This window comes from Nicotiana tomentosiformis, chromosome 6 (genome assembly GCF_000390325.3).
Source record: "Nicotiana tomentosiformis chromosome 6, ASM39032v3, whole genome shotgun sequence".
NCBI classification, from domain to species: Eukaryota; Viridiplantae; Streptophyta; class Magnoliopsida; order Solanales; family Solanaceae; genus Nicotiana; species Nicotiana tomentosiformis.
In genome coordinates this window covers 50,206,945-50,233,301 of record NC_090817.1, presented here as the reverse complement: position 1 = coordinate 50,233,301, position 26,357 = coordinate 50,206,945, and the positions used below count along the sequence as shown (strand labels likewise).

Genomic DNA, 26,357 nt, shown 5'->3' with positions numbered 1-26,357 from the left:
GTTACTATAGTAGATGGATAGGCCCAATTACAGGGGAGACTCTGCAGAGATTTCTAAACATTTTAGGAGTTGGTCAAAATTTGGAGGCTTGAGATGTGTGAAAGAAGAGACGAACTATGTTGGGTGTTTTGGGCGGACCCTACTCCTCATTCGAGGACAAATGATTCTAAGTGAGGGAGGATGTAAGGCCCCGTAAAATTTCATCATGGAATTCAATTTTTGTGGTGCCAAGGTAGGGTAATGTGTACGGAGGTAGTAGTTAATCTTCGCGGCAAGCTTGCTCGCCGCGATACAGACGTTTTGGATTGAACAATGCATTGAGGTATTGGTCAAAAGGTTTTGCTGAAGGGCTAATTATGTGGTCAGATTCGCGACCGCAGATCCGTTCCGCGGACCGCATACCCATTGCAGAGTTGAGTAGAAAAATCATTGGATTTTTGAAGATCATTATGTGATCGCATAGTTGTTTCGCGGTCGGCACTTCCGTCGTAGATTTGGCATGAAGAATTTTGGAGAGTGATTATTTGGTCTACTCTAAGGCCGCATAAGTGGTCTACGGACCACAAACCTATCGCAGACCGGTCCAGGCCAGCCAAGTTTTTGAAGTTAATTTCGCGGTCCCTTATGCGGACCGCATATCTATTTTGCGGTCCATTCTGCAATCGCAGAGTTCAGAGGGTCCATTTTCATATATTTATAATCTAGCATTTTAATCATCTATTCTTGCCCCAAATCTTCAAGAATCATGGAAGCCACTTACTTTACCACCGCCTATCCAGGTAAGTTCTTGTCCTACATCATCCATGCAAGTTTGTTTAGGGTCTAAGTAGATTGGGGAGTTGGAGATAGGGCATGCATGTGACAATAGGTGGTAGTATGTGGGGTTAATGAACTATTTTGGGTAGTTTATTATTGAAATTGGTTAAGGGAGGAAGGGATTACTATTGTAGAGCTTTGTAGTCGATTTTGCATATTAGGTGTTTGACAAAATTCCTAAGAGAGCTATATCATGAGAATCTATCCAATTAATATTCAATTTTTCCTATCTTACTATTGATTGAATTTGCTAAGAGTATTGGGACATTTTAGTAACTTAAGGAAAGCTCAAACAAGGTATGTTGTCTAAACTTCTATTTTAGAATCGAATTCCATGATGTCCTTGTAAGTTTCAAGTGTGGTTGGCCCAAGTCCTAGTTCCCATGTTTCGAGTTAACCCTTGTAAACTTGACTATTCCGAATAAGCTCGTGTTCAAAGATATATACTAGAAGTGCGTACCAAATGCTCGTATCGTACTGTTTTCTCCTTTGGGAATGTATTCAAATAAGACCAATGGGTCGAAATATTGTGATTCCAATCATGTCTTCATTGAAAGTTATTATGCCAAGTTGTGGAAGAAAACTCAATGTGTTTAAGACTCGTATTGTTTATATACATATCAAACCCCTATTTCCAAAGGCCCTATTGTTATTAAACTATGACTATGTTCAAGGTGAAAGAAGTGAGAGTGAGATATAAAAAGTGGCCATGGTTGTTATAACTAGTGTAGTTGAATTGAATTCGCGTTTGAATCGTAAATCACCATGCTTTTATTTATAAATAGTTCCAATGTGATTCGAGTTCATACATACTCATGAGTTGAAATTGTGTATTGACCTTTTGTTAGAAAAAAGTATTTCAAGAATAAGTGGTGTATCACTCGTTTACGAATTTAACTCGTGCTTCAATTGCTAGTCATTTTGCTCTATTCTTTGGAAAGCAATCTGTTGTGTTTTGTTTAAAGCCTTCATTACTAATTAACCTAAAGTTATGACTTCTGGAATATTCTAAAGCCTTCATTACTAATTAACATAAACAGACTTTTATAAATCTGAAGCTACCATGAACAAGAGGCAGCTACAACCGGATCGCAAGTACATCTTCAATGCCAGCTCCTTTCATACACAACAATATCAACTCCAAAATTTGCATGCAAGGTGCAAAAGTGTAGTATGAGTACAACCGACCTCACGTACTTAATAAGTAACAAACCTAACCTTAGGTTGAAAGCAGTGACGAGATTGGACAATGATCAGGGTGCTACACCAATGGCCAAGAACAACTCTTAACAATATAATGAAAACAGTACAAGTAATACTAGAAGATATGATGCTCAGCTCTTTCATAGTTACGGAAATAGGCATGCTATTCAGGTATAACAGTAAAAGCTAAATCAATCACCAAGTCACCAAAATGTGAGTATGTCAGAAAAACTATGATTTTTCCCAAAAACTTTCAACAACAGATAAGATGTTTCGTTATCAGATAGCATGAGAAAAGTACATCTCTATGCCTACATGTCAATATGCTTGTGAAGTCATGAATGTCACAATACCGTATAGCATGAGAAAATGAATATCTATGCCTACATGCCGAGTATGCATGTCAAATGTAATGCAACACAATGATGAACTCATGTGCTCATGCCCTCGGAGTATTCAACCTCACTCAACACAATCAATCAATCAGTACCTCCCAATCACTCAACACTCTCAATCACTTAGCACCTCCCAATCACTCAGCACTCTTAATCACTCGGCACTCGCACTCAGCACTCGTACTCATCCATACCTATGCTCACTGCTGGTATGTTAGACTTCGGAGGGGCGGATCCTGCCTAAGCGCTAATATAAGCCAATCATAGCATGTTGTGGCGTGCAACCTGATTCCATCATGAATCAATTAAGCATGCTGCAACGTGCAACCCGATCCCATATATATTACTCTCATTCAGGCCCTCGACCTCACTTAGTCATGAATCTCTCTAGTATTTGGGGCTCACAAATCTCACGCCAATCAGCCAAAAACAATGATAACATGATGTGACAACAAATGATAATAAAGACTGAGATATGATATACAAATTAATGAATATGACTAAGTATGTAATTGCAATTAAAGCAAATAACTCAACAGCAAAAATGACCTCAGTGGGTCCCAACAGAATAAGTATATGTCCTAAACATGATTTCTAACATGGATCACAACTCAATTACTCTAACACGTAGGAATTTCATGGATAGAAACAAGATAGATAACTACATAGTACCATAGAATCAACCGAGTCATAATTCACATGGTGCACACCCACACGCCCGTCACCTAGCATATGCGTCACCTCAACACATACACATAACACGTATATTCAGGGATTCATACCCTCAGCACGAAGTTTATAAGTGTTACTTACCTAAGCTTGATGATTATTTTCTATTAGTTGGGATAAAAGTTGAACATCCTGTAGCTTATGTTCATACTCAAAATGGCCTTGCAGAGTCATTTATTAAATGCCTGCAATTGATAGCAAGACTACTACTTATGAAAATAAAAATTTTCCATTACTGTTTGGGGTCATGCTATCTTACATGCAACATCACTTATCCGTCTCAGACCGACACATTACAATAAATATTCTCCGTCACAATTAGTTTTTGGTCATGAACCAAATATTACCCATCTACAAATCTTCGGATGTGCTGTATATGTGCCAGTAGCACCACCACAGCGTAGTAATATGGGCCCACAGAGAAGGTTAGGAATATATGTTGGGTTTGAATCACCCTCTATTATTCGCTATCTTGAACCATTGACAGGAAATTTATTTACTTCTCGATTTATAAATTATTGGTTTGATGAAATAAATTTCCCACAATTTGGGTGAGAGAAAAAGAAAATCAAAAGAAAAATTGTGTGAAAAGTTTCATCATTATTTCATTTTGATCAACGTACCCCTATATGTAATCAGGAGGTCCAGAATGTTATCTTTTGTTCGGTTATTTTAAGGCTAAATATATATCTTTTGATCAACGTACCCCTATAAGTTTAGCATTGATGCGTTTTCTGACACTCAACCGATCTCTATCCCTCCATACAGAATGGCCCCGGCAGAGTTGAGGTATATTTTGTATCTACTGCCTAAGGTATGTAAATCATGTTCTTGGTTGTGCTTAAAGTTAATCATGTGTTGTTTGAGTTAAAATTTTCAAGATAGTAATTGACATAGCATAATGAATCATTATTGTTTTTTGTAGGCTGTGTTGAGGCTATATATATGGTTGGTTGTGGATGAAAATTGTTATAAATAGTTTGATTATGTTGTGGCTGCTGTTGTTAAGCTTATTTAGTATGTGCTAATCCAGTGGATTAAAGAAGACAATATGAAAAAAAAGAGGTTGACGATAAAGATTAAGGTGCTAGGCGTGTGGACTATTTTTGAAGATTAATCTCATGATGTTTTGGGATGAAAATGACATGGTCAGTATAAGTATGATGTTATATAAGTTGTAAGCAGATTCATGGAAAAGGAATTGGATTAAATTATATTTTGTTAATTGTAAATCGAGTTTGGCGCTCAAATAGTTGTTGAAGTAATCAGAGAGCTTATTGTGAATTATATTGTTGTTGTTTGGGCTGTTTGGTGACTTTTAGTAACTTATGGGATGTAGTAAAAACATGGGAGGTGCTGTCCGTTTTCTTGTAGAATATTGGTTTTGGACTATGAGAGTTACAATGCTAGTTGAACTCTGACCTAAACCAGAATAGGTAAATTGATCATACCGAGGCCTCTGAAACTGTGGAGGAGCACTAGCTACAGGTGGCACCGAACTTCTCGAAGACTGGGTCCTGATACTGCCTCTGAACTCATCAGAATTCCTTGCAAATCTCGCCCTCTTATGTTGGCCCCTATCCTGCTCCCTATATGCCCTTTGCTGGCGTTTATGATCCTCTAGGGTCTGGGCATAAGCCTGAATACGGGAAATATCCATGCCCTCTACCAATGAGGTTGTTGTGCACTCATTTATCAGATGTGGTCCCAACCCGTTCACGAACAGGTGCACCCTATCACTCATCTCGGCCACCATATGGGGAGCATACCTTGCTAAAGAATCAAACTGCATACTATACTCTCGTACACTCATATTACCCCATCGAAGGTTCAAGAACTTATCAGCTCTAGTTTGTTGTATCTCAACTAGCAAGTAGTGATGAAGAAAGGCCTCAGAAAATTCCTTCCACACGGCTGGAGGAGAGTTCGAACCCCTAGATCTCTCCCAACTATCATACCAGAAAACTGATAAATCCCGTAACCGATAAGAAGCCATCTCTACTGCCTTTGTATCACTAGCATGCATAACCCGCAATGTATGATGAATCTAATCAATAAACGTTTGTGGGTCCTCCTTGGGGTCTGATCCGGTAAACAATGTAGGGTCTAGATTAATAAAATCACAAACTCTCGCACTAACCGGTTTATCAGTAGCACCGATATTCTGCTTCTGAGCCTGAGCAGCTGCCAAGCTAGTCAACAACTGCACCGCACTGCGCATATTGGGGTCTGTAGTTCCAGACGGAGGAACTGGATGTACTGGGTGCCTCCTAATATCCTCTGGAGGAGACGGAGAGGTATGAGATGGCATCTCACTGTGAGCCTCACTTTGGCCTGCTCTGGCTGGAGGCACCTGACTGGTACCCTCTCCCACAGCTGTATCAAGCCGTTTACTAATCGCTTGCTTCCTAGTCGAAGGCATCGCTGAAAGAAAACATGGTGAATATTATATATGAACACTTACGACTCAACTCTACGCACGATCTAGATTCAGGAAGAAGGTAACAACCCTAGATGTCATGTAGCCTCCTGATTATAAATGTGGCGTGCTACACATCCATAATCAAGACTCTACTAGATACGGCTCACAGACAACCCCTAGGATAGACCTTGCTCTGATACCAAGTTTGTCACAACCTAACTGGAGGGTCATGACTTGCACCCGGGGCATACTTGTCAAGCACCAACGTACATTTTATCTAATCATCCTTATTATCTTTAAGGGCCGACAAGATCAATATATATGGTAGACATGGATCATGAACATCCAACAATGAAAGATAATGGCATGAACATACATAACATGGGACGACAAGACTATCAAGAAACTATATATAAGGTACGAGCTACCATGCTGCCATGAAAGACTATACAACAAAAATCAGCCGACAAGGCATTCCAAACCATAAATGAGTCGACACCTGTCTATGAGCCTCTAAAGTAACATAAGTGCTGCAACATTGCCGGAACAGGGCCCCGACATGCCCATAATGTCTATAACAAAAACTCATACTAGGACCACGGCAAGTCCGGAGAAGGGATCTAGCCAATAACCGCTGAACTGGACAGCCTACTGTGGTGGGGGAGTTGTGTCTACCCATCTATCAGGACCTGCAGTACAACATGAAGTGTCCACAAATAAAAAGGACATCAGTACGGATAAGTACTGAGTATGTAAGGCAGGAAAGCATAAGTAAGAACAGTAATGTAAATAGGGATAGAGAATATACAACCTGTGACATCTGGGTACATCTGAGGGCTACTGGCATGAAATACATGATACATACATATATATACATAAACTTTTAAAACATACGCCTCTGTGGGTATCACCATCATCATATCGTACCCGGCCGTAATAGGATCGGTAAAATGTACCCGGCCATCATAGGGTTCGGTAGAATCGTACCCGTCCACGTGGAGCTCGGTAAAACCCAACTGATCAGTGGTTGCACAATAGGTGCTGTACCCGGCCGACTATAGTGCGGCTCGGTAGAGTAAAATAGATACATATATATGATGCATGTTGGACTCATTGGAATCACATTTTGAAACTTTCAGAGTGACGTAAGGTCGGTATCCTTCGTACACATTATTAGGATTAACTCTTCATCAAGAATCTTATAAGAATCAGAAAGTACCAACAACATTGATAACATAAAAATAAGAGAAGTAACATCAACATCAATTGTTCCATAAGAAGGGTAGAAATGTAAGTACTGCTAGCTACTAAGAGTAGAGTATCTTTGGAAGCTAATTCATTACATTATGTACAATCGGAGTCGTGCAAAAGAATGAAGGGGATAGCCTCACATACCTTGTATATACTACCCAACCTCAAGCTATGCAAATGTCACGACTCCTTAGTCTACAATAAGAGAAATGACACTATCATTATCGTTTAAGCGTCGTAACTATTATATATCGACTGCAACCTATTTTACGATGAAACGGACAGCACCTCCCCTATTTATATGACTTCCCAAAAGTCAATAAAATCACCAAACAGCCCAAACAACATCAACACTAATCATATTGTGCCTCCCAAAATAGTCCACCAACCAACAACATTACTACCAAGCCTTTCGATATATATTTCACAAGTTCTAGCTTCAACGACTTAGCCTCAACTTGGATAATCTTAAATACATGTAGAGTAAGAGGTTCCTTACCTTTAAATGGAAAGAAAAAAAATCCAATTTTACCTTAAGTTTCCACGAAATATCCCTCCAATTCTGCCATAAGAACAAGGAAGCGAAACTAGCAATCAATTCGGGTTTTTCGGCACTAGAATTACTTGAGAAGACTTGAAATCACCTAGGGTTGATATTAAAAACTTGAGGGAGTATTTACAGAACATAAAAAACTTAAAACAACCTCCCACACGAGCTGGAACAACACAAAAATCAGCAACAACAAGAAGAACAAGAAACTTACAAGCGCCACGGGATTCCCAACACTTGATTTGTGTTGTTTGCCCTTTGTTTGGGTCTTGGATCATGAGAGAACCTTGAGAGAGTGTTTTTAGGTTTCTAAGGTCTGAATATACTGAAAAATAATGACTTAAAATGAGGTTGAGGCATCTTATATATATCCATATGTCTTAAACCGCCTATGTGGGCCCCATAGAGAGCTGCTTGGAGCAGTCTCGCGAACATGAGAATATCTCTCTATTCCGAGATTGTATCAACAAACGGTTTAATGAGTTAGAAGCTAGACTCATAGATCTTTAATTTGGTGGGTAGATCACCCCGTAATTCCAAGTACATTTGGAGAAAAACGTAGTAACATTTGACCTAAAGTTTAAGTAAAATTATAAACGTAAGTTGCGACAACTTTTGTCGACTTTTGTTTCATAACTCGCTTGACTTCAAGACTTGTGATAAGGATATTATATGATTCAAATACATTAAAACATGACCTCTTGGGACAATTAAGCACCTCTAGTTTTACCCGAAAATATGGGTTACAACATCCTTGATTCGTTTTACTTCTAATGCTTATTAACCACTCTTATACACCCTTGTATCGTTTAAGACCAATAGGATTAACTTCTTATCATCTCAAAGATAATCTCTTCTTGGATTTATGTCGACTAAATTACGGCGTGATCTAAGGTATGCGAATTTGGGTTGTAACATGCATAGTAGTTATCGTTGTGAAATGGTATAGAGAGATGACAGTTTGAGGCTAAGGAGGTGGGTTATTACCTGCGAGGTAATCTATGGATATGTGATCCTTATGATGTTGTGTTGAGGATTTCATTTCTACCAGTGGGTATAGGTGTTGTGATTTGAGTTTGGATTGGTTGAGAAAGTTGACATGACCGTCACAAGGATGACTGTGAGCTTAGCAGATAGTTTGAGGTATCTTATGTTTTGTGTTCCATGAGCTTGTGAAGAATTTAGTTGAGTCTCACTGTGGGATTATGACGGTAACAGAATACGTGTATGGTGAGTTATCAGGTGTTTTGTTCTATGGCTTTGAGCCAAGTGGGGGAGTTTGCCATCGGTGATTTGATTGCATGGTTATGTGTTGTATTGGTTTCGGTTTGAGGCATACTTGTGGGTCGGTTATGACTCGCAGAGGTTGGTTTTGAGGAAGACTTGAGTAAGGGAGTTCTGGATGCTTGATGAATTACACCTTATGGATATATGGTAGTCTTGGAAGTGGTTTAGGGTTGCTATTCGTGATGGATGTAATGTACCAAGAAAATGATTCACTCGGTTGCTTAGAGGTATGGATTACTTCTTTGGGTGTTGTTGGGCTAATGGGGCACATGTTGTTTGGCCTGTTTGGTCGGTGCTATTGAGATTTGAGCAGAGTGGATGGATCTCGAGAACGTTTTAATGGATTTAAGATTTATATGTGGCAATTGAGAATTTTCTAGACTTGTATATGGCTAGAATCTGATATTTGCATCGGATGGTGTCGGGACATGCGGTATTTCTGTATCACTATGGATTATACAATTCAGTACTAGGAAGGTCAAGGGAACAATTTATAATTCACATTAGGACTTTTTGGAGTGGGGGACTCGATTGTGGTACTTTTGGGGTTCTAAGATGGAATGCAACAGCTTACGTGCCTTATGGCGGTGTGATTTTATGCTAGGATCTCTTGTGGTGAGATTTGGGTAAGGATCGTGGGGTTATGGCAAGGAGAAGTGTAAACTTGAGGTTAATTCGGAAGGAACTCAGAGAAATAGGACAACTTGGTAGTAGGTTGGATCAGCACGGTAATGGATATGATCGGTTCTTTGGGTACTTACGATGTGGTGAGTCTCTACAGGTGTTTCGTGGCAATACTTTTGGGTTTGGCGATCTATGTGGCTTGGTTAAGGGCTTCAGTTCCAATGGCTTGGTTATGTGCAAATGGGTTTCGAAGTGTTCTCGATGATTTCTGCCATAACTTGAGATGAGTTTATCTATAGGTATGAGGGGTATGTAGTGTGTTATGATTTTCTCCTGGATGGGATCAAGTGGAAGGTTTCTGACTGATCGGGTATGTATTCTGTTTGTGACTCAGAGTTAATTATGAGATTCTTGTGCTTTTCATATGATAGCATAATAGATGCGGTGCGTCCTGTGGGATTGAGATTTGCATGTATAATGTAGTTCAGTTTTTAAGGGAAGGTGATGAATTCTTAGACAACATGGACTATTTTAGGTGATTAGACGAATGCTATTACTACTTGGTATTTCCTGAGAAAGATGTGCATTTCGGAAGGCGCACTGTGTTTTGACTTACAGATTCTTCATTGGTAGTACGGTACTTGCCTGGTTAATCGACTGTTGATGTTTAGATTTTGCTATATGGAACGGAAGAATTATGGAAGTATTTCTCATGGGATGATTATGTATGGGAGATGTGTTAGCCATTCGAGTGGTAGAGTTAGGATCGGCTATGGTGATCCATGTGTTCTATGGATTTGTAGACTGGGAGTTCTCGAAAGCAGATTGTTTCGTGGTTGTGGAATGTGAAGATGTTGCCAAGGTTAGTCAGCTGGTAGTATGTGTTATGGTTAGGTCATTGTGGACCATCCGAGGGTTAATTATCTAATTGTGGATGGCCGGGGTTGATTTGGGGGCCCATTGGTAGGCCCGAGGAAGATGTGTATCCTACACTGGGTTGGATTTGTTGATTCCAAAACTGTTAGTGTTGAGGGGTGTGGCATTCGGTTAGAGTTGAGCTTGTTCGTGTTCTGATATGTTCTATGTGTTACTCTTTTATGCTAGGAGGGGTTGTGATTCGTTGGTTATATGCACACATGGTGCGGATCTGTTTGGGATTTATAGCGAAATTCGAGTGAGATGATGACTAGGGCGTGTAATGGTCAATTGCACTTTGGTTATGGTCTTTTAGAGTGGTGGCATATTGTGTCATTTATTTCTCTATTGTTATGGTCATACACTTCGTGTACTTGATGTCAAATTGCGTGTGGTTGTTGATTTTGAGCATTATCGCTTGAGATGTTTCATAAGATCGGTGTTTGGATAGGGTCATGCATCGTACCAAAGTTATGTTGAGATATGATCTTTGGAGTTAGATTCGTGTGTTTTGGTTCTACTGTGTGTGATGGGTTCATAGAATTTTGTTTGTAGTGGCACTTGTTGACCTTGCGGGACTGTTCTCTCGTTTGAGTCATTGTTCATATTTGAGTACATTTCAATTGTTGCTTATTGGTGCACAGATTGCACGGTTGTAACTTTAGGTTGTCTTGCTGTGGCATGTCAATAGAATAGTTGTGTTTGATGAGATAATGTCATTGGACCGAAAATGGATACTATCGTATTTGATTACGGTAAGTTTGGAAGAATAATATTGGAAGTCAGCTAAGAATTTAGCTTTGGTTCTTGTCGGACGAGGGAGGGAGCTCCATGACTTGTCGATCTGATGAGTGGTTATGAGTTTTTGTGTGTTTCTTTCATTATCGGCAGGGTACGAAGGTTTTGAACGAGATTTTATTTAATATGAGGTTTATTACCGTTATTGGTTTTTTTGGAGCAGCTACTATGATCGGGAATTATTTCTACGAGTATGCGAGTTATGTGGTATATCACGTAATTATATATTAGGTTATGAGTCTGACTTAATATAGCTTGTTCAGACTTATACAGTGTGTAGGTGCGAAATTCGGGTCTTGTAAGGAATACCGGATGTTGGAAATTAGGTTCTAAAGTTTACGGACTAAGATTAAAGTAATGATCTTCAGTTATGTTTCATTGTCAGGCTTGCATGAATTGGGGTGACATGGGATCACTCCCGGATATGTGCATGGTAAGGTTATACAGTGATTTGACGGCCTTGAAACGACTTTTGGCACGTTCAAGGACGAACATATGTTTAAGTCAGGGAAAATGTAACAACCCGAATAGTCATTTTGAGCATTTGCACTTCGCTCGGTGGTTTGAGGGCATGAGTAGCTCCATATGATGTATTATGACTTGTGTGAATCGTCGGTTTTGGATTTCAGGAAGCTTTAAGTTGGAAAAGTTGACCAAGTTTGACTTTTTAGTATTAGACCTCGGATCGGAGTTTTGATGGTTCAATTAGGTCCAGATGGTAATTTTGGACTTGGGAGTATGCCCGGATTTGTATTTGGATACTTCTAGAAGGAGTAGGCACTAATTGGCGAAAGCTAGAAATTTAAAGGTTTGGAATGTTCATAATTTGGACCAGGAATTGAATTTGATGATATCGGGTTCGGATTAAGGTTACGAGAATTGGAATAGCTTCGTTATGTCATTTGGGACTTGTGTACAAAATTTGAGGTCATTCCGGATTTATTTGATATGGTTCGGCACGAGTTTTGGAAGTTGAAAGTTCATTAAGTTTGATTTGATGTGCGATTCGTTGTTTGGATGTGGTTATGTGTGATTTGAGGCCTCGAGTAGGTCCGTGTTATGTTTTGGGAGTTGTTGGTATATTCGGACGGGGTCCCGAGTGGATCGGGTGAGTTTCGGATGTGGTTCAGATCATCTTTGGATCATGTTGTTTATGCTGGTTTTTCTGAGATCTGGTGTGACCGCACCTGCAGAACTTTGGGCACAGGTGCTTAGCCACAGGAGCAGCAGAGCTTTCGTAGAAGCGCATTTTGGGCAGTCCAAGTAAGTTCACAGATGCGGAGAATGGGTTTCATCTGCGGAAGCGCAAAAGTGGATTGTGAGGCGCAGAAGCGAGAGATTCATCACACCTGCGATGTTGCAGAAGCGGAGGATGATCCACAGGTGTGAGTAGTCAGGGCCTGAGTGTTACTCTGCAGAAGCGAAGGATTTGTCGCTAAAACGATGCCGCAAAAGCGGCAGGGTGTCCGCAAAAGCGGAATCTCTAGGCAGAAGCTTATAAAATTGAGGGTTTGTTCATTTTTGTCATATTTTGAGTTAGGGACTTCGGATTTGGGCGATTTTGGAGCCGATTTTTACCACATGGATTGGGGTAAGTGTTTTCTACTCAGTTTTTATTATATTTCATGAATCTATCTTTGTTTTTGGCATTTGAATTATGAATTTCAAAGAGAAATTTGGGGGGTTTGTCTGAAATTTCATAAAGTAAATTTTTGGGTTTTGAACATTGATTCGGAGTCGGATTTGAGTGAAACTAGTATGGCTGGACTCATAATTGAATGGGATGTCGGATTTTTTAGGTGTGTCGGGTTTCGAGGTGCGGGCTCGAGTTTGACCTTTTGGTTGACTTTGGGCTTTTGATTAACGATTCCACCTTTATCGATTGGGTTTGTTTCCTCTGGCATTATTTGATGTTCTTGAGTTTCTTTTGGCTAGTTTTGAGTCATTTAGAGGTCGGTACGCGCGGGATGGAATTTTTAGCGCATTGTTTGGCTTGCTCGGTGTTTCGGTTAAGGAGAAGGATATTCCAAAGACAACCTTCCAGACAAGATGTGGGCACTTTGAGTTCTTGGTGATGTTGTTCGGGCTAACAAATGCCCCAGTAGCTTTTATGGATCTCATGAATAGTGTATTCAGGCCCTATCTTGATTTGTTCGTGATCGTATTCATTGATGACATTCTGGTGTATTCTCGTTCAGAGGTGAAACATGCGGGCCACTTGTGGATAGTATTACAGACCCTTCAGGATCATAAGTTATATGCTAAGCTCTCCAAATGTGAATTCTGGCTGAACTCAATAGCATTCCTTGGCTATGTGATATCTGATGAGGGTATTAGTGTCGACACTCAGAAGATCGATGCAATGAAGAATTGGTCGAGACCTACAACACCGTCAGAAGTCCGCAGCTTCCTGGGGCTAGCAGGATATTATAGGCGGTTTGTGGAAGGGTTTTCCTCAATATCAGCACCATTGACTAAGTTAACATGGAAAGCTACCAAGTTCCAGTGGTCTGATACTTGTGAACGTAGTTTTCAGGAGCTAAAGAATCGATTGACATCCGCGCCAGTGCTCACTCTCCCAGAAGGAACAGAAGGTTATGTGGTATATTGTGATGCCTGAGGTATATGTTTGGGGTGTGTATTGATGCAACGTGGGAAGGTGATTGCTTATGCATCAAGACAATTGAAGAAGCATGAAAAAAATTACCCGACTCATGATTTGGAATTGGCTACAGTAATATATGCTTTGAAGATATGGCGGCACTACTTATACGACATCCATGTTGACATCTACACAGATCACAAGAGTTTACAATACATCTTCAAGCAGAAGGAGTTGAATTTGAGGCACCGTATGTGGCTTGAATTACTGAAAGACTACGATGCCGAGATATTGTACCAACCCGGTAAAGCCAATGTTATGGCAGACGCTCTCAGCCGTAAGTCAATGGGAAACTTAATACATATTGAGGCAGGTAGACAAGGGTTGACCAAAGAGTTTCACCAACTGGCCAATATGAGAATCAGATTGTTGGACTCTGATGATGGAGGTGTTACTATACAGAATACAGCAGAATCATCTTTGGTAGCCGAGGTAAAAGCACGACAATATGAAGATCCTACCTTAGTAAGATTGAGAGAGGGCATTTAGCAGTGTAAGATTACAGCTTTCGAGATCGGAGGAGATGGGACACTGAGATACCAGGGCCGATTATGTGTGCCTAGTATGGCAGGGTTGCGAGAGAAGATTATGATTGAGATTCATCACTCCTGATATTTTATCCATCCCGGCTTGACAAAGATGTATCATGACGTTAAGGAGCAGTATTGGTGGGATAACATGAAGAAGTCTATTGCAGAATTTGTAGCCCAGTGTCCTAATTGTCAACAAGTAAAGATCGAGCATCAGAAACCCAGTGGATTGATTCAGAAAATAGAGATTCCGACCTGGAAATGGGAGGTGATTAATATGGACTTCATTATTGGATTACCTCGCTCTTATCATAAGTTTGACTTCATCTGGGTGATAGTTGATCGACTTACAAAATCTGCCCATTTTCTGCCAGTTAAGAAAACTTACACGGCTGAAGATTATGCAAAGTTGTATATCAAGGAGATTGTTAGGCTTCATAGTGTATCGGTATCTATTATATCAAACTGAGGAGCTCAATTTACGGCTAACTTTTGGAGGTCTTTTCAGAATGGTTTAGGCACACAAGTAAATCTCAGCACTGTATTCCATCCACAGACTGACGGACAGGCTGAACATACCATTCAGACACTTGAAGATATGCTACGAGCATGTGTTCTAGATTTCAAGGGGAATTGGGATGACCATCTGGCACTCATAGAATTCGCCTACAATAATAGCTACCATTCTAGTATTAAAATGGCCCCGTATGAGGCACTGTACGGGAGGAGATGTAGATCACCAGTTGGATGGTTTAAAGTCGGTGAGACAGAATTATGTGGGCTAGATTTGATTCACCAAGCCATTGAGAAGGTGAAAGTGATACAAGAGAGACTGAGGACGACACAAAGCAGGCAAAAGTCTTATTCCGATGTCCGACGTCGTGATCTGGAATTTGAGGTTGGTGATTGGGTTTTCCTGAAGATCTCGCCGATGAAGGGTGTTATGCGTTTTAGGAAGAAGGGTAGGTTGAGTCAGCAGTATATTGGGCCGTACAAAATTCTTCGACGAATTGGACATGTTGCTTATGAGTTAGAATTGCCATCCAAATTGGAATTTGTTCACCCGGTATTCCATGTATCTATGTTGAGGAAATGTATTGGAGACCCTTCTCGGGTTGTCCCTAACAAAGATGTACAAGTTACATAGGATCTATCATATGATGAAGTGCCAGTGGCTATATTAGATTGACAATTCCGCAAGCTGAGAACAAAGGATGTAGCTTCCATCAAAGTATTCTGGAGGAACAAGAATATAGAAGAAATGACATGGGAAGCAGAAGAGGAGATGAAGTCTAAATACCCTTACCTATTCCAGAGTGAAGATAACGAGGATGCCGGGGGAAAGCAGGACGCATTATAAGGTGAAACGGCTCTATGAGGTAAGCAATAGCTTGTGAATACTACTTTTTAATACAAAATGGTGATATGCAGATAATGTACATATCCATAATGCTTTGTATAGTCTTGTAAGGCCATAGTTTGGGTTTAACTGCTTGCAAGTTTGGCTAGTGTCCATTTTATAGGGGAAACTCAGCCGGAAATTTCCGTCAGAATCCACGATGAGTTAGACTCCCCATAAACCCTTACATTCGAGGATGAATGTTCCTAAGGGGGGGAGGGTGTCACAACCCAAATTTGCGTACCTTAGATCACGTTGTAAGTTAGTTGACGTAAATCCAAAAAGATATTATCTTTGAGATGATAAGAAGTTACTCCTATTGGTCTTAAACTATACAAGGGTTTATAAGGGTGGTTAACAAGTATTAGAAGTTAAACGAATCAAGGATGTTATAACCCATATTTTCGTTAAAACTAGAGGTGCTTAATTGTCCCAAGAGTTTATGTTTTAATGTATTTAAATCATATAATATCCGTATCACAAGTCTTGAAGTCAAGCGAGTTATGAAACAAAAGTCGACAAAAGTTGTCGTAACTTACGTTTATAATTTTACTTAAACTTTAGGTCAAATGTTACTACGTTTTTCTCCCAATATACTTGAAATTATGGGGTGATCTACCCACAAAATTGAATATCTATGAGTGTAGTTTCTAACTCAGTAAACCGTTTGTCGATACGATATCAGAATAGAGAGATATTTGCGTTTTCGCGAGACTACGCCAAGCAGCTCTCTATTGGGCCCACATAGGCGGTTGAAGACATATGGATATATATAAGATGCCTAAACCACGTTTTAAGTCATTATTTTCAGTATATTCAGACCTTAGAACCCTTAAAACACTCTCTCAAGGTTCTCTCATGATCCAAGACCCAAACAAAGGGCAAACAACACAAATCAAGTGTCGGGAATCCCGTGGCGCTAGTAAGTTTCTTGTTCTTCTTGTTGTTGCTGATTTTTGTATTGTTACAGCTCATGTGGGAGGTTGTTATAAGTGTTTTATGATCAACCCTAGGTGATTTTAAGTCTTCTAAAGTAATTTTAGTGCCGAAAAACCCGAATTGATTGCTAGTTTCGCCTCTTTGTTCTTGTGGCAGAATTAGAGGGATATTTCGTGGACAATTAAGGTCAAATTGGAGTTGTTATTTCCATTTAAAGGTAAGGAACCTCTTACTCTACATGTATTTAAGATTATCCAAGTTGCGGCTAAGTCGTTGAAGCTAGAACTTTTGAAATATATATCGTAAGGCTTGGCAGTAATGTTGTTGGTTGGTGGTCTGTTTTGGGAGGCTCAATATGATTATGGTTGATGTTGTTTGGGCTGTTTGGTGATTGTCTTGACTTGTGGGAAGTCATATAAATAGGTTAGGTGTTGTCCGTTTTATCGTAAAATAGGTTGCGGTCGATACATAATAGTTACGACGCTTAAACAATAATGATAGTGTCATTTCTCTTATTGTAGACTAAGGAGTCGTGAAATTTGCATAGCTTGAGGTTGGGAAGTATATATAAGGTATGTGAGGCTATACCCTTCATTCTTTTGCACGACTCCAATTGTATATAATGTAATGAACGAGCTTCCAAAGATACTTTACTCTTAGAAGCTAGCAGTACTTACATTGCTGCCCTTCTTATGGAACGATTGATGTTGATGTTATTTCTCTTATTCTTATAAGATTCTTGATTAAGAGTTAATCCTAATAACGTGTATGAAGGATACCGACCTTACGTCACTCCGAAAGGTTCAAAATGTGATTCCAATAAGTCCAGCATGCATCATATATATGTATCTATTTTACTCTATCGAGCCGTGCTATAGTCGGCCGGGTACGGAACCTATTGTGCAACCACTAATCAGTTGGGTTTTACCGAGCTCCACGTGTACGGGTACGATTCTACCGAGCCCTATGATGGCCGGGTACGTTTTACCGAGCTTATTACGGCCAGGTACGATATGATGATGGTGATGCCCACAGAGGCGTATGTTTTAAAATTTTATGTATATATATGTATGTATCATGTATTTCATGCCAGTAGCCCTCTGAGGTACCCATATGTCACAGGTTGTATATTCTCTATCCCTGTTTACACTACTATTCTTACTTATGCTTTCCTGCCTTACATAATCAGTACTTTATTCGTACTGACGTCCTTTTTATTTGTGGATGCTGCATGTCGTGCTGCAGGTCCTGATAGACGGGTAGACGCAACTCCCCCACCACAGTAGGCTATCCAATTCAGCGGTTATTGGCGAGATCCCTTCTCCGGACTTGCCGTGGTCTTGATACGTTTTTGTTATAGACATTATGGGTATGTCGGGGCCCTGTTCCGGCAATGTTGCATCACTTATGTTCCTTTAGAGGCTCATAGATAGGTGTCGACTCATGTATGGTTTGGAATGCCTTGTCGGCTGATTTTTGTTGTATAGTCTTTCATGGCAGCATGGTAGCTCGTAGCATATATATAGTTTCTTGACAGTCTTGTCGTCCCATGTTATGTATGTTCATGCAATTATCTTTCATTGTTGGATGTTTATGATCCAGGTCTACCATTATTATTGATCCTGTCGGCCCTTAAAGATAATAAGGAAGGTTAGATAAAATGTGCGTTGGTGCTCGAAAAGTATGGCTCGGGTGCTAGTCATGACCCTCCAGTTGGGTCGTGACAATGCAATCACTTAATCTCCCTGAGTCTGAACTCATCAACAAGACATGAAAATCTACTACGTTCCACAAATGAAATAACACGAAAGAATCTCTCAAAAACCTTCATAACTCAAGAATATATGGCACATCCACAAAAATCGAGCATCCAATAGTCCTTTTCACGTCTCAAGTAAAATCTTTCCGTCACATTCAAACCATCTGAATACATCCCGCAGTCACATCCTACTCATCATATAGCCATCCAACCACTCACCAAACCACCAGCCCCACTCATAGGGACACCACTTGTCATAGAAGTCCAAAAGCGCATGCTCACACAATTGAAACTATCGAGCCTATGCTGTGGTCCAAAATGGGCCTCAAGTCATCCAGACTGGCCCATCACCAAAACACAGAAAACACATCTCACAACTCATCCACAAAATCACAAGTCATCAACGCACAACAAAGATTAAGTGCTCACATACGCATACGAGTGAGTGGAAGGAATTCAAAGAGATGTGATTGAATATGAATCAATGTTGCACGATAAGGAGAGAAATATGATAAATTTATCCTAAATTCCATGTAGCCTCTCGAAGAAATGTATGGATGTCATCATACCGATCTGAAAGACTCTACTAGACACTTGCTCGTGACTCGTAGAACCTATGAACATAGAGCTCTGATACCAACTTGTAACAACCCAAAATCCAACTAGTCATGATGGCACCTAACCCAACCCGCTAGGTAAGCCAATTAGCAACAATCCGGCTCAAACGAGATTTACAGAGAAAATAAATGATGAAATAGCTGAACTTTTATACGAAAGTCCCAAGGATTGGTAGTATAAATTTTGAGCTTCTATGATTTAGAGTTTACAAAGATGGTATGAAATAAATACATCATCTATTTAAAATGTACATAAGAATTGTTTTTATAAATCTAAAGCTTCCACGAACAAGAGGCACCTACAACCGGATCGTAGGTACATCTTCAATGATATCTCCCGCCATACACATCTACATCAACTCTAAAATATGCACGCAAGGTGCATAAGTGTAGTATGAGCACAACCGACCCCATATACTTAATAAGTAATAAACCTAACCTTAGGTTGAAAGTTGTGACGAGCTTGGACAATGATCAGGGTCCAACACCAACAACCAAGAGCAACTCGTAACAATATAATGAAAACAGTACAAGTAATACTTAGAGATATGATTCTCAGCTCGTTCATAGTTACGAAAATAGGCATGCTTTTCAGGTATAGTAGTAAAACCCAAATCTTTCACCGATGTCACCAAAATGTGAGTATGTCGGAAAAAGTGTGATTTTTCCCAAACGCTTTTAACAACAGATAAGTTGTTTCGTTATCAGATAGCATGATGAAAGTATATCTCTATGACTACATGTCAATGTGCATGTGAAGTCATGAATGTCACAATACCGTATAGTATAAGAAAATGCATATCAATGCCTACATGCCGAGTACACATGTCAAATGTAATGCACCACAGTGATGAACACATGTGCTCATGCTCTCGGAGTATTCAACCTCACTCAGCACGCTCAATCACTCAGCACCTCCCAATCACTCAACTCTCTTCAATCACTCAGCACCTCTCACGAACTCGACACTCTCAATAACTCGGCACTTGCACTCATCGGTACCTGCACTCACTACTGGTATGTCAGACTCCGGAGAGGCAGATCCTGCCCAAGCGCTAATATAAGCCAATCATGGAATGTTGCGGCATGTAGCCCGATCCCATCATGAATCAATAAAGCATATTGCGGCGTGCAACCCGATTCAATAAATATCACTCAGAATCAAGCCTCGTCCTCACTTAATCATCAATCTTTCTAGTCTCTCGAGCTCACAAAACCCATGCCAATCAGCCCAAACAATGATAACATAATGTGACAACAAATGATAACAGAGACTGAGATATGATATGCAAATGAATGTATATGATTGAGTATGTAATTGCAATTTAAGCAAATAACTCAACAACATAAATGACCTCAGTGGGTCCCAACAGAATAAGTATATGGCCTAAACATGATTTATAACATGGATCAGAGCTCAATTACTCTAACACGTAGGAATTTCTTGGATGGAAACAAGATAGATAACTACACAGTACAATAGAATAAACTGAGTCATAATTCGCACAGTGCACGCCCATCACCTAGCATGTGCATCACCTCAACACATACACATAACACATATATTCAGGGATTCACACCCTCATCACCAAGTTTAGAAGTGTTACTTACCTCTAACAAACCAAATCCAACATTGAGCAAGCCAAACAATGCTCTAGGAATGCCATCCCGCGCGTACCGATCTCCGAACGGCTAAAAACTAGCCAAAAGCAACTCAAGAACATTAAACAATGCTAGAGGAAACAAACCCAATCGATAAAGGTGGAATCTAAGCCCAAAGTCAACCAAAAAGTCAAACCAGCGCTCGCACCTGGAAACCCAACACAAATCACAAAATCCGACAACCCACTCAATTACGATCCCAACCATACTAGTTTCACTCAAATCCGACTCCAAATCGATGTTCATAATTCAAAAATTTGCTTTATAAAATTTTAGACAAAACCCCTGTCACGCCCCGACCTCGGGGAGCGCGACCACCGCTCAACCGAGATAACTCGGCCGAACAAGCCTAGTAGATTTCCTTCTACCCAACTCACCCATAAATAAAGAGAATGTAAACTTCGTTAATTAACACTAAGAGGGTTCATGAACAATACTAATTCCATCACCATTAGTTACTTCATTTATAAAGTTTCAAAATACATACACTTTCATAGTTGAAGTGGAATATGTAATACACATACGACATTACTATCTTGACCTTATCAATACCAATACACAACCCACACAATGTCTACGGAGCCTCTAATAGATACAAAAGAGTACAATGATAGTACCGGCAACAAGGCTCCGGCTATACCTCAAAACATAATACACATACAACAAAAGATGCATGACCCCGAAATGAAGTGGGGCTCACCAAGCCAACTGGAAAGAGAGTGTACCGCTACCACTGGTTAATGCCCTCCATTTTGGAACCACCTGCATCCATTAAAGATGAAGCGCACCCCGTAAATAGGGATGTTAGTACATGTCGAATAGTACTAGTATGAAAACCAAACACCTATGCAAGGACTTGGAAATACAACATGAATATGATGAATCATGGCAACAATAAAAGGCTTAGTTAGTCGTTAAGGCCATAGCAAATTTATTAAGAGCTTTCAATAACATTTATAAATTCTTAAGTCGGGGATCCTCTACAACTACCTTTACACAAAGTGGCCCTGCCATCTCACCCCAATGTATGCAGGTGGAGGTGCAATCACAATACCAGAAACTCTACACAAAGCGGCCATGCCGCCTCACCCCAATGTATGAGAGTGTAGGTGTATTCAAAATACCACAAACATAACATAAAGCAGCCCCGCCGCCTCACCCCAACTTATGCGGGTGGAGGTGTATTCACAATACCACATACTCTACACAATGCGGCCCTGCTGCCTCACCCCAACGTATGCGGGTGGAGGTGTATTCACAATGCCACACTTAGAATTCCCAAAATGATAATAGTTTGTACAAAAGAGTACCCTTTTAAATCAACCATTTGGCACATTTGGCCTTAGCAAGTGTCGGTTCATAAGGTTTCATCGTGTGAGAAATAAGTGTTTAATCACATTGATTTCATTCAAGATCTTCTTTCCAAAAGGGGTATAACATAATTAAGTCAAAAATAGAGAATCATTAACCCACGAGAGTTCTAACACGTTATGCCAATCGGGAATCAATTTTACTAGTTTCAATACCCCCACATCAATAGCATTTCAAGTTCGACTACACATGACAGAATTTTATAAGGATTCGGGAATTTCGATACTAGAAGAAGAGTTCAGCCTTCATACCTCGCTTTGAGCTTTCCTTAATTCATTATACGGTTCCGAAAATCCTAGAAACTTCGATCTATTTAGAGACATAGCAAAATTGAACACAATTTAGGAAGCTTTTCATGGTTTCGGCACATTTGAGCATTTTATCAAACACTAGGTGTGCGAATTTGATTACAAGGTTCTTCCACAAGATTTCCTTCACTCCACAACTAATTCAATACCAAGAGTTTACTCATACTAGTTCAATTACCTCCCCAACATCCTCATAGCTAAATGCATGCATAAATAACAACTCTCATACCCAAGAATCTTACTCCCAATTACCCATCTTCTACCTAAACTCGAAATTGAAGAATAGGGTTAGAACCTTACCTCTTGGACGAAAATCATGTGAGATTTCTTGTTGAATTTCAAAGCTCTGACAAGATATTGATGAACAAAGTACTTGGGGCTTATTTCTCTATCTATATAATACTCCCATATTCTCTCTAAAATGACAGGTATTTGCCTTCAAAATGAGCCCCAAGGGATTTTAATCAAAATAGGGTCGGGTAAAAAAAAATTAGAAAAATGAAACCCCAACACAAATCTGTGGTCCGCAAAATGTACCGCATAATGTCCCTCCGGAACTGGGCACTTATGCCTTACTCTGCAACAAGTCTGCAGTCACATAATGCGCCGCAGAACTCCCCTCCGAATATTTTCATGTTAGATCTGTGATGGGTTATGTGGCTCGCGAAATGATTATGCGGCCGCATACTGGACCGCATAATGGTTCGAAAATTTGCCCAGATTTCATCTTCAGTTTGCAGCAGATATGCGGTCCGCATCTTAGTTCTGTCACCGTAAAAATGCCCTGCACTTCCAAATCATTTCTTCAACTCCCCAACGCACTGTTCAACCCAAAAGGTCCAAACCACGGCTCGGAAGCTCGCCGCGAAGAATCTCTACAATCATCAATGTATAAGTCTACCTCGGCATCATGAAACCTCGAGTTTTGGGTGAAATATTTCGTGACCTTTCATCCTCCCCCGCTTAGGATCATTCGTCGTCGAATAAGGGTAAAAATTCACCATTAGCACTCAATGTGACTCAGCTGCTATAACACACACTAGCAGTTCCAAATTTTTGACTAACTCCCTATACTTCTAGAAATTTCACCAGAGTCTCCCCTGTAATTGGGGCCTATCCATCTGTCAGAGAATCCCAAAACTAGTCCTAACAACATAACCACAACATAACAATATAAAACAACAATGAAACAACACTGGCCACAATGCAATTAAATATTACATTACCGAGGAGGAGCAACCTCAACATAAGCCATACAGGGGGAACATAGTTTATGGAAAGTTAGCGTTCAACATCATGGACACAATTACATAGCTATTCAAATAAATTAGGATACTTCTTCTTCATCTCTTCCTCGGCTTCCCAGGTGGCCTCTTCGACTTGTTGGCTTTGCCATAAAACTTTCACTGAGGCAATTTCCATGTTCCTCAACTTTCGAACTTGCCTATTAAGAATGGAAACTGGAATTTCTTCATACGTCAATTCTTCATTAACCTCAATAGTCTCAACCGGAACAATAAGCGATGGATCTCCAACCATATTCTTTAACATGGATACATGAAACATTGGGTGCACTAAAGATATCTCTGGAGGTAGTTCTAGCCTGTAAGCCATCTGGCCAATCCTCTAAATGATTTTGTACGGTCCGACATACGTCAGACTCAATTTTCCTTTCTTACCAAACCGCATTACACCCTTCATAGGGGAAACCTTCAAGAATACCCAATCATCTTCTTTGAATTCCAAATCGATATGACACACATCCGAATAGGACTTTTGATGACTCTGAGCAGTTTTCAACCATTCTGTAATGATCTTAACCTTCTCCATAGCCTGATGCACGAGGTCCATCTCTATCAATTCTGCTTCCCCAATCTCAAACCACCCAATGGGAGATCTACATCTGCTACCATATAAAGCCTCGAACGGTGCCATCTGGATACTAGCATGATAACTGTTGTTGTAGGCAAATTCTATGAGCAGAAAATGATCATCCCAGCTACCCCTAAAGTCAAGAACACAAGCTCACAACATATCCTCAAGCGTCTGAATAGTCCGCTCTGCCTACCCGTCAGTCTGCTGGTGAATGGTTGTACTAAGATTCACCTGAGTACCCAAACCTTGCTGAAATTTCTTCCAAACGTTGGCTGTGAACTATGTCCCTCATTTTGAGATAATAGAAACTGGAGTGCCATGCAATCTGACTATTTACTTGATATACAACTGAGCATATTGTTCCGCTGTGTCGGTAGCCTTAACATGTAAGAAGTGTGCTGATTTAGTGAGTAAATCCACAATCACCCAAACCGAGTCGAACTTGCGAGAAGTGCGAGGTAGTCCTACCTCAAAGTCCATATTGATCATCTCCCATTTCCACATCGGAATTTCTATGTTCTGTGCCAACCCACCCGGCCTTTGGTGTTCGGCCTTCACCTGCTGACAATTTGGACATATTGCCACAAAGTCCGGTACATTCCTCTTCATATCATTCAACTAGTAGACTTCCTTAAGATCATGGTACATCTTTGTAGAGCCTGGGTGCACGTAATACCTAGAAGTGTGAGCCTCGGTCATGATTCTTTCCCGGAGACCATCCACGTTTAGAACACATAGTCGCCCTTGGTACCTTAGTGTACCATCATCCATGCCAAGAAAAAAGGCCATGGTCATATGTTTATGAATCCCCTCCTTCAATTGTACCAACAATGGGTCGTTGTATTGCTTTTCCTTGACTTCCACAACAAGCGATGATTCAGCTCTATTTTGCACAATCACTCCTCCTTCACTAGAATCCTCAAGACAAGCTCACAAACTAGTCAACGGATGAACCTCCTTGGCCAACAGCCTTTGATATGCCTCCAAGTGAGGCAAACTACCCATAGATTTCTCGCTAACAATATTCGCTACAACATTAGTCTTCCCCGGATGATACAGAATATTGATGTCGTAATCCTGGAGTAACTCAAGCCATCTTCTCTGCCTCAGATTCAATTCCTTTTGTTTGAAAATGTATTGAAGGCTCTTATGGTCCCTGAATATATCCACATGGACCCCATACAGATAATGACGCCAAATTTTGAATGCAAATACCACCGCCACAAGCTCTAAGTCATGTGTTGGATAGTTCTTTTCATGATTCTTGAGTTGCCTAGAAGCATAAGCTTTCACCTTGCCATGTTGCATTAATACACACCCAGGTCTGGTTTTTGAAGCATCACAATACACCACAAACCCATTTGTACCCTCTGGTAGGGTCAACATCGGTGACGTAGTCAATCTTGATTTCAACTCCTGAAAGCTTCTTTCACAAACATCTGACAATTGGAATTTAACCGCCTTCTGCGTCAATTTAGTCAATGCAGAGGCAAGAGTAGAGAACCCCTCCACAAACTTCCTATAATATCTGGATAAGCCCAAGAAACTGTGAATCTCAGTTGGGGTAGTAGGTCTAGGACACTTCCTCACCGCTGCAATCTTCTGAGGATCAACCTCAATTCCTTCTTTGGAGACGACATGACCCAAGAACGTGATAGATTCAAGCCAAAATTCACATTTTAAAAACATTGCATACAACTTGTGTTGATATAGAGTATGTAGAACTTCCCTGAGATGATCGGCATGGTCCTCACGACTTCGTGAATATACCAGAATATCGTCAATGAACACTATCACAAAGTAGTAGAAAACACTTACCCCAAATTTCTCTTTGAAATTCATAATTCAAATGCTAAAAATTAAGATAGATTCATGAAATATAATCAAAACCGAGTAGAAAAAACTTACCCCAATCCATGTGGTGAAAATCGCCTCCAAAATCGTCCAAATCCGAAGTCCCCAACTCAAAATATGACAAAATTGAACAAACCCTGAATTTTATAGGCTTCTGTCCAGAGATTCCGCTTTTGCAGACACCCTGCCGCTTCTGTGGCGTTGCTTCTACGGAGTAACATTCAAGCCCCGACTACTCGCATATGCGGATCATCCTCCGCTCCTGCATCATCGTAGGTGCGATGAACCTCCCGCTTATGCGAACTCCTCCGCTTCTGCGCCTCACAATCAACTTCTGTGCTTCCGCAGATGCGACCCATTCTTCGCATCTGTGAACTTACCTGGCCTACCC

General features: G+C 40.4%; 1 protein-coding gene across 1 annotated transcript; it reads right to left on the bottom strand.

The window, feature by feature from the left end:
• Window positions 1-23,551: 23,551 nt before the first annotated feature.
• LOC138893973 (uncharacterized) lies at window positions 23,552-24,172 on the bottom strand. Its single transcript, XM_070178645.1, has 2 exons — window positions 23,960-24,172; window positions 23,552-23,863 (listed from the first exon to the last, which is right to left on the bottom strand). The coding sequence occupies exons 1-2, from the start codon at window positions 24,170-24,172 to the stop codon at window positions 23,552-23,554; spliced, it is 525 nt and encodes a 174-aa protein (XP_070034746.1).
• Window positions 24,173-26,357: the final 2,185 nt, after the last annotated feature.

Excerpts from the sequence above, each read along its gene's own strand:
- LOC138893973 (XM_070178645.1), bottom strand. The coding sequence starts at position 24,172 with ATGGCACCGTTCGAGGCTTTATATGGTAGCAGATGTAGATCTCCCATT. Across the intron at positions 23,864-23,959 it reads AATTCAAAGAAGATGATTGG|AGGATTGGCCAGATGGCTTA; the intron begins GTATTCTTGAAG and ends AAAATCATTTAG.